Source organism: Amborella trichopoda, chromosome 3, assembly GCF_054954075.1.
Source record: "Amborella trichopoda isolate Santa Cruz 75 chromosome 3, AtrichopodaSantaCruz75HAP2 v2.0, whole genome shotgun sequence".
In the NCBI taxonomy this organism is placed as follows: Eukaryota; Viridiplantae; Streptophyta; class Magnoliopsida; order Amborellales; family Amborellaceae; genus Amborella; species Amborella trichopoda.
In genome coordinates, this window is record NC_142338.1 from 6,262,793 (window position 1) to 6,272,573 (window position 9,781).

General features: G+C 35.0%; 1 protein-coding gene across 1 annotated transcript; it reads left to right on the forward strand.

Moving 5' to 3' along the window:
• The first annotated feature begins 8,019 nt into the window (after positions 1-8,019).
• Positions 8,020-9,613, forward strand: LOC18439977 (uncharacterized). Its single transcript, XM_006850131.2, has one exon. The coding sequence runs from the start codon at positions 8,061-8,063 to the stop codon at positions 9,195-9,197; it is 1,137 nt and encodes a 378-aa protein (XP_006850194.1). The 5' UTR covers positions 8,020-8,060; the 3' UTR covers positions 9,198-9,613.
• The last annotated feature ends 168 nt before the right edge of the window (positions 9,614-9,781 follow it).

Consider the following 9,781-nt stretch of genomic DNA (forward strand, 5'->3'; position numbering starts at 1 on the left):
GATTATTTAATTTGGTTCTCCTGATTCAAATTTCTACTTTTCTTTTAAAACCTACACCAAATAATAGGTTTGGTTAGATTTTAAACTGGCCATTATTTTTAACTGGATTTCAATTTTGTTATGTTAGCTAACGCATTAAGTATCTCGCCTGGGGAATACGTTCGCAAGAATGAAACTCAAAGGAATTGACTGGGGCCCACACAAACAGTGGAGCATGTGGTTTAATTCTATACAGAGCGAAGAACCTAACCAGTGCTTGACATGCCGCGAATCCTCTTGAAAGAGATGTGCCTTCGGGAACTCGGACACAGGTGGTGCATAGTTGTCGTCAGCTCGTGCCATTAGGTGTTGGGTTAAGTCCCACAATGAGCGCAACCCTCGTGTTTATTGGAACCCTGAAAAAATTGTCGGTGATAAGCCGGAAGAAGGTGAGGATGATGAATTTTTAACTGACCATTATTTTTAATTCGATTTCAATTTTCCATAGTCAAAGCTACGTGAGGTTTAGGTAGATATTTAGTAGCAATAGTAATAGTAATAGTAGCAGTAGCGAAGTAGCAGCAGCAGGAGCAGCAATAATAATAATAATAATAATAATAATAATAATAACAACAACAACAACAATAATAGTAATAATAATAATATATGGGTAAGGTTTGTATAAGGTTGTCTCTTTATACTATAGAAGTAAGGCGCACTTATAAAATTTCAGGATCGGAAGCCTTACGATGAATTAAAAATATCTTAATATCTTTAATTATAATATTTAAAATTTAAAAAATGATATAGATCAAGCAAATCAAGAAACACTTGAAAATAGATAGTCTAGATAACTCGTTGCAAGATGTGCATTTTTATGGGCTTGGAATTCTTTTCTTTCTTCATGTTCATTCATAGTAAGGTTGAGATGATCAATTGGAGGGTTCTCCGATGTTGGAACACTCTCCACCGTAAGGTTTTTGAGGTGCATCTTACTTTGGCAATACAAGGTTGCAAGCTTATATAAATTTTTTCCATAATATATTACTAGCAGTAGTAGCGATAATAGGAATAATACTGACAAAAAATAACAATAACAACAATAATAATAATAATATATTACTACTACTATTATTAATATCATTTCTAATATATAATAATATATTAGTATTATGCATATTATATTATTATAATACCCACTATTTTATATATATTTATATATAAAAAAAAACACTACGCAACATCTATAGGCGAAAATGAATAATGATTTCGCCTACCCTCATCACCGTCCAAAGTTCATCGTGCGGTCACGATTGTCCGGTAGTGTTTTATTATTTTTTATTTTTTTTCTAAAAATCAGAATGACCTAAAATTTGGAGCTTGTATTCATCAAAAATAGGGAAATCTTCAAAAAATATAAAAAAAATATTTCACATGAAAAAAATTAACCAAAATACCCCCGAAAAGTTTTGGGGGTTATTTAGTCAATTATTTTGCAGATAGTTTTGTTTATATTTTTTATTAGATGCTCCTCAGTAAGATGTATATACTTTCCAAACTTCATGTCATTTTTATTTGTAGAAAAAAAATGAAAAATAAAACACTACCGGACAATCGTGACCACGCGATGAAATTTGGACGGTGATGAGGAAAGGCGAAATCACTATTCATTTTCACCTATAGATGTTGAGAAGAATTTATATATATATATATATATAGTGTGAAGGTATTCTTATCCTTGTTATTATTTGTTACATAGAAAAACATACATTTAATGTGTTTTTTGAGTAAATCAGTAATAATCTATTACATTATATTATATAATATTATATGGATTATTACATTATATTATATTATTATCAGTTATATTATATTTATGTTATCCATGAGTACCCATAATTTCGCCCTTTTTTTTGTTTACACAAAACGTGATTAGGGGTCCTAAAAAATTACCAAACATACGATATATTTTGGGTACGCAAATCCAAATGATCAATTCAAGTTTTCTTTGTTGTTTTATTTATCTTTGAACTTCAAATCCATAATTAATATCTTCTATACTTTTTAGTTTGTGAGATGGTATATTATAGATCGCATTAGTACAAAAAGATTATAATTATTTTTAGTTGTCAAACATAAAATCAGGCGGCTAGATGTGTATCACATTTTTTTTCTTTTTTTTGGCGTTGAACCTGGTCAATGTCACACCCCTCACTCTATTTCACATCTAGTGGCTAGCGATTGTGATATTATTATACCAAAATTAAATACTTATAGTATAATTTCAAGAAAAAATAAACAATTAATTAGGACCCAACTCTATTGAGACCAAATAAATTTTTTTCTTTTAATGTTAAGTTGGTAAATGGTGATAGGGCCCATGGGCTTACTTTTCAGGCTTTGTTTGGGCAATAGAAGAAGGATGGTGGGCCCAGCTAGTCCGGACCAACAAGGCCCGGATTTTTTTTAGTTCCAGCCTTGGCTTGTCCTAGCCCGGCTTGGGCCCAACCCAAAAATATTGTAAACATGTAAAATGCTTTTCACTAATATATAATATATAACTGTTGTCTATTTATATAGAGCCCAGCCCAATTTTTTCTAGGTCAGGCTAGGCTCAGCCCTCAACTCTTTGGTTTTGGGTTAGGATTGGCCCGTACCAAAACTTTCAGCCTGGATCTTACTAGTATATGTTCTGGCCAAAATTGAACCAATCCCAAGCCTATCTTGTTAACCTCTTTCACAAAAATGAAACTCTATATATCATGTGGCGCCTGCCACCCCAATCACCGTTGTGTAAAGAATGGACGAAATAAGGGATTATATACTATAATACCATTTATTTTTAGTGCAATGAAGTCACAATCACTTTTAGTAATGAAAAATCTATCTAATAAATGAAAGTGTATCACGACATTCGAAAAAAAATTTATTTTAGACTTTGTGCTCAAATATCCTCAACCACTCAATTTCAAATCTAACGATCAATGATGATTGTGATCTCCTTATATTAAATGTAAATAGTCTCGTTGTATACATATGAAGCAAAAGCCCTTTTATGGTGACCCTTTTTTTAATTTTTCCCAAACTTCAAAGACTAAATAGGGAATTACCGAAAAGCATAGGTAAGAGAAAATTTTCAAGCTTCAAATTCGATCGCCTGGATATTGAGAAAAAAGGAAACCAAATAATGTTTCCACTCCTTTAATTAAACTAAAGTCCCCCCAAATCTACTTCTGTTTGATTTTTCTAAAATTCTGACGAATTTGGTAACAACAATGTTTGGCACGATTTTTTTATTTAAAAACTACAAATTTAGTGAGATTCTCGTAAGAGGATATTTTGAAAGAGGACAGCTGCCCTTTATATTATACTGAAGCGAAAAATTTGGGTGTTTGAACTAGTTTTTGAGAAAACTCAATGCATCACAGTCTTTCACTCTGAAATTTGTGGATGCTCCTTGCCATCAAAGTTTTTTTTTTTTGTAGTACATGGTTTTTGTAGTTAATGAATACATTCAAGAAAATTAAGGCTTGGGTCCAATAGGAGATAAGTGGATGGAAAATAAACTTAAGCAGATTGGATGTGTGGTCTAAAAGAAAATAGATGAAAGTAATGAAAAGAGATGTAGTGACGACTTATGGTCTGAGTGAGAGTATGACTTTTGAAGTGCAGAACGGCAGAGCAGGATTGTGTAACCAATGCCAAATAGTTGGGATAAGACTCCAATCCTTGAGATAAGTCTCTGATGATAAATGATTATCTTTATAGTTTGTATTTTTCGTAATACTTTTATATTGAAACTTGTGCAATACTGGATATTAGAAGTTTTACTTAGTGTGATTTGTGAAGGTGGGCTCTTCTCTAGAGCAAATAGATTATCTTGTTTGATCCTTGAGACTCTTGATTTCTGTCTATTACTCACAATCCCAAACTAAAAAGCAACAAAATCCTAAACCAATAATTAATCCAACTTTCCAATATACGTGAGCATAGAATAAAGAGAAACAAGCAAAAACCCACACTGCAACATAGTCCTGTGAAGAGAACTAGTACCTTTATTTTTGGACTCATTGAATATCAGTGTGACCTGGAAAAGTACACAAGCACCACATAAACTTCCCAAGATATTTATATAGTTTGAGTAATTTACGTACCGACACAAAATAAATAGAAAAATAAGAAATATGCCACTTTTGGGTGAAAATTACAGAAGGTTGGTCAACTTGTATTTTTATAATAAATAAAGAAATAAAAATTGTCTCTCGGTCCGAGATGTCATAATCATTGGACTACTTTGTACTCTCTTTTTTTTGGTTTAATCTTTTTTCATTTGTTGGGCTCAGTTCTAGAGAAGCCCGAGGATGGGAAGTTGGTTCTAAAGCGGTTCGAGGTTCCCATCCTCAGAGAGCCCTTTTCTTTTACAAAAAAGAAACAAAGAGCCATCCGAGGATGAAAACCTTGACCACTCTAGAACTGAATTGAGCCCTGAGTTCTAGTGGTGGGTCTGATGTCCTCATCTTCAGACCGCTTTAGAACTCAGCCCTACTAACGAAAAAGCTAAAAATAAATAAATTTAAAAAGTGGTTCAAAGATGACATCCTCATACTAAAAGGTAATTTTGAAATAAAAAATGCAGGTTCTCTCTTTTTAAACCAAGACAATGAGAGCGAGGTACTGTGGGGGAGAAAGAGAGAAGCATTTTGTGCTGCATCGTTCTCCAACAGTTGTTCATCGTTCCTTTGCCAATTCCACCACAGAATTTCATATTTGAAGGTGGAGATTTGGGAGAATGAGATCAACCAGGGCCGATATCTTAACAAGTAAAATGTCATATTTCTTCAAGCAAATTGATGAACCTACGTTCAAGCAAAACAATAAAATTACAATAAAATTTCAGGACTCCCCCAACATTGAAATTGCAAGCCATAATTCTTACATGAAAAATAATGAAATTACTACAATATCAACAACTAGTACTAAAAGTGTGTTTTCTTGTACCAATTATAAAAAAGTGTTTTCGGGCACCAACAATCATAGGTACAACAAGTATCAAAAGCGGGAAAAAAGGCTGAGGTCGAGGTGCCAGCACACCCATAACTCAATTGCACGTTGTGGCTTCCATTTGTTGGATATGGTGATATCCAAAATCACTCACATAAGAAAATCTCAAATTATGTAGGTTTGGGATTAATATTGATAAGTTTCTAAAGAAAATAGAAATCGAAAAAGATTAGGACTATTGGTTTTGATATATATATATAACACCTATAGAAAGTTTCCTATTTAATGTGGAATCCTAACCTTATATATATATGGGATGAAAGTGCAAAGAATTAGAGTGTCGTATGTGAGTTACCATATAGAAAAAGTGGCTTCTTCTAAAGAGAGAGGCAGGGCCTCCTGAGCCTTCTATAAATTAAGAGGTGGTTTAACTATGGAATGAAGATGGTCTCGTCCCGAACAGTTTATTCGATTGGGTTTTGTCGAGAGCTATAGAGGCAACTCTGTATCTCAAAATCCGTAATGTAACTTTCATTGGAGAGAAAAGAGCTTCCTATGGAGCGAAACACTACGGATGTACCTTCTGTAAATTGCGAGACTGGTTTCTTGTAGAGAATCAGTTCCTCTCAAGGTTCTCTTGAAAAGTGGTTTAATTGTAGAATAGAGATGGTCTCTTCCTAGACAGTGGTTTAGCTGTGGAATAGAGATGAGAGGTCGACGATGGTGCTGATGGGGAGATTGGGTCTAAAAGAGTTTACTTGACTGGGTTTTGTCGAGAGATATAGAAGTAATTCAATGTCCCAAAATCTGTAATGCAACTTTCATTGGTATAGTGGATTTCAATTTGCCGTATCGGTGGATTAGCCTTTTTGGGGTGAACCACATAAATCTTTGTGTTCATATGGCATGAGTGTTTCGTGCTTTATTTCTCCTACCATGGCTTGTGCTATTGCCTATTTTGTTTCTAACTAATAAGTACACGATTTTGGTAGGATCCAACTTTTGAGCTTTCTATTTCCACATCTAAAAAGATTCTTAAATCCTAACACCATTCTTACTAAGTAATTTAAAACAAGCAGGGTTGTATCATCCTCACTAAAATGCAAAAAAAAAAAAAAAAAAAAGTTACATAACATTCACATGCTAAGATACACTTCACACCCAAAAGGTAAAAGCGAATAAATCTCAAATTAAACAACGTTACGAAGCCATGGTCCCATATTTTCATGTGACGATGTACAGTCCAAACAAACGCTCAAGGATAAATTAATGACAGTTATCTATAGGATTATATATTATGAGACCAAAAAATTTCACCACTTTTTTTAGTTATTAAGATTATATATTAAAATGTAGTGTATCATAGTTTTCGAAAAAATTTATTTTGAACTTTGTGCTATGATACTATTCATCTGATTTCACATCCAATGATTGACATGATCTTCTTTTATAAAAAGTAAATGGCTCGCGTTACATATATCTCCTTGTTATAATTGAGTTTTTTTTCTTGACAATCCACTTTCATCATTTGGAAACGATGACACGGATGTATCTTGTTATTGATTTTGAAAAGGTATCTCATAAAGCATCAGCCAATTCTAAACTCTACAGGCCCCATGAAAAGAAAAAAATTCACAACATTACATCTTTATTAGACATTCTAATAAACTGAAACAATATGTTCTTTATCTTTTGGAAACACATCTTTCGCACTATGTTTCTGACTCAGCTGATAAAAAAAAATTTAAATTAAATTCTTCTCTGAACTCTTGTGAGGCGTGGCAAAGATCTCCTATCCCCACTGTACATTCTTCTTGTTGATTTCTTTTCGGATTTTGTTTTTCTCTCTAAAACGCGTCTGTATTTGTCGGGTATTGGCTGCTGGTAAATTTTCAGCTGTCAGTTTCCAAACTATGTTCTCATCCTTTGAGTGTATAATTAAAAGCTTGGAAACATAACTTTTTCAACTGGTGATTCACAGGTCTCAAATCCTTCAACAGTATCAACAAACAACTGAATTCACCTAATTATCATAGTTTGATCAAACAAATGGATGAAGATGATAAAAGACTCTTAATTCACAATCAAATTGCATGTCCTCGCTTCAATCTACCATCAAAAATCACAGAGAGGAAGTTAGTTTTGAAGAAGTTGAGAGGCATGGGCTTCTCTCTCTAGAAAGAAGGCGGATAGAGAGAGAAAGAAGTATTAGGTTTTTTTGGGTTTCCTTAAATGCTTTGAGCGAGAGAGTGATTATTCGTCCAGAGAGACAAAAAAAAGAACCAGGAAAACCAAAGAGAGGGGGAGATCCATGGGTTTTGTGACGTCTACAAAGAAACAATCTCAACCATCTGCTTAGATCCAACGGTTGAGAGAGAGGAGGACTATGACGTGTAAAAATTTTACTTATAAAAGGAAAATGATTTGATAAGGCTTCAACCCTATCAAAATAAGTAAGGCCTCACTTTAAAACTCAAATTACATTACAAGTATTGAAAAACCTTTACATGCGGCTTAAACATTATGGTTGTGAAAAAAATTAGGATTTCAAGATTTAAAAATCCTGCATATTGTAATAAATTATCTAGACCGTCTATTTCGTTTTAAAAATAAATATTCATATATATGTAAGATCTGTACCATTTTTTAAATATAAATTTTTATTATCGGTATTGGAAATTCAGTTTATTTAAAGCCGAGATTCCATAACTCTTTATTTCGTTTTCATAAAGCTTAGGCTTTATAGAAACTTTATCCCCTATAAAATCACCCCCAAAAATCTACTGTTATTTGATTTTTCAAAATCCTCGTGAATTTGGTAAGAACAAGGGTTGACATGATTTTTTTATTTAAAAAAATAGAAATTTAGTAAGATTCTCAGAAAAGAGGATATTTTGCAATGGAAAGCTGCCATAATTCTTATGTTACTTTGAAGCTAAATTTTCGATTGTTTGAACTAGCGAAATTTTTGCAAGTTCTTATTTTCTCACTCTAAATACCAGCAGACGCAGAGCTCTCTCTCTCTCTCTCTCTAAAACTGCAATCTCTCTCTCTCTCTCTTTCTGAAACTGGTATCGGAGATGGGTCGTGCAAAGCTCCCCATGAACAACATCATGGGACGTGCAAATCCAAGAAGTGACACCTTCAGAAAGAGAAGAAAAGGTCTCAAGAAGAAGGCCTCAGAGTTCTCGATTCTCTGTGGCGTAGATACGTGCTTCATATGCTTCGGGCCGAACGGAGATCTCGAGACGTGGCCCGAAGACAGATCCGCCTGCATGGCTGTAATCAAGAGGTTCCAGAGCCTCAGCAAAGATGATCAAGACAAGAAGAAACAGAACCTCTCGAGCTTCTTAACCCAAAGGATCATGAAGGTGCGAGAAGATCTTCTGTGTAAGCGCAAAGAGAATGCGGAAATCCTCTACCCATCATGGGATGATCGTCTCGCCGACTTCTCTTCGGATCGCATCGAAGCTCTAACAAGGCATCTCGACTGGAAGATCTCTACAGTTAGAGAGAGAATCGAACTCGAAATGGCCTCTGTGAGCATCAAGGAAGGGGGAGAGGCTAGGGCACAAAACACGGTTCCATATCCTATGAGAACTTCTGATTTCAGGCCCTTGTGTGTGAAAAAGCCCATGGGCTTGGAAGATAGTTACATAGCAATGGACCCCATTAACCAAATGGGCTTGGGCTTGATGAGTGAGAATTATACAGGCATGGGGGGTGTGGACATGGGTGTTGGGGATTATAGTTTAGGTATGGAGTACATAGGTGCACAACCATTGAGGTGGATGCCCGATGGTGGTAAATTACTGGGTTTTGATGAGAGAGTAAGGAGATTTTCAGCTCCCATGGATAATAAGTTGGGGGTTTTTTATGACAGAGAAGATGTTAAGTTTGTGGATTTTGAAGAGAGAGAAAGGGGGGATAGAGAGAGGAGTATGAAGTTGCCTATGGATGCACCATGCACATATGAACCACAGTTTGCCATGCAAAACCCTAACCCCAATTACACTATTTACCAGGGGTCCTCTTCTACCTCTAATTACACCATTTCTTCAAGCTTGGGCCCTTTCATGCAAGTGCCAAGTCATCATCCAAGGATGCTGCCACATGTGCCCATGACTCAGCCTTTTCTGCCCCGTCAGCAGCAGTGGGTGGGCCTCGAGGAACAGCCAGGAATGGCACACGTGTGTGATGACTTCTATGAGGTGTGATTGCTAAGAAGGATTGGCTGCTCTCTTTTTATCTTATTATTATTATTAATTATTAAGTGGGAAATAATTGTGGGTGCCTCAGGTTTTTCTGCTTTTCTTTTTGGTGGGTTTTAATGGAGGGCCAAGATTTTAGCTTTGCTTTTGTTTGTGTGGGCCTTTAATGGACGGTCAGGATTTAGCTGAGGGTTGGTCGTAGGCTTTGCTTTGTTTGCGTGGGTCTTTTGTTTGTGTGGGCCTTTAATGGACGGTCAGGATTTAGCTGAGGGTTGGTCGTAGGCTTTGCTTTGTTTGCGTGGGCACGGCCAAGATTTAGCCAAGGGTTGGTCGTAGGGTTTATGTTATTTGGACTTTTGGCTTCCTTTTTTTCGAACTTTCAAGTTCTCCTTCTTGAATAAAGAAGTACCTTTCATTCGTGTTTATATAAATCTTGTGTGTTCTATTATGGGTGTAATTTTCGTTTAAGAACGTATCAAATCCGTATCGTTTAAATAAAATAAATGACGTATACTATACTATAATCGTGTAGAAACATAATATATATTTATTCCCTCAATTACAATACATATTTTGTAGGATTTTCTGAA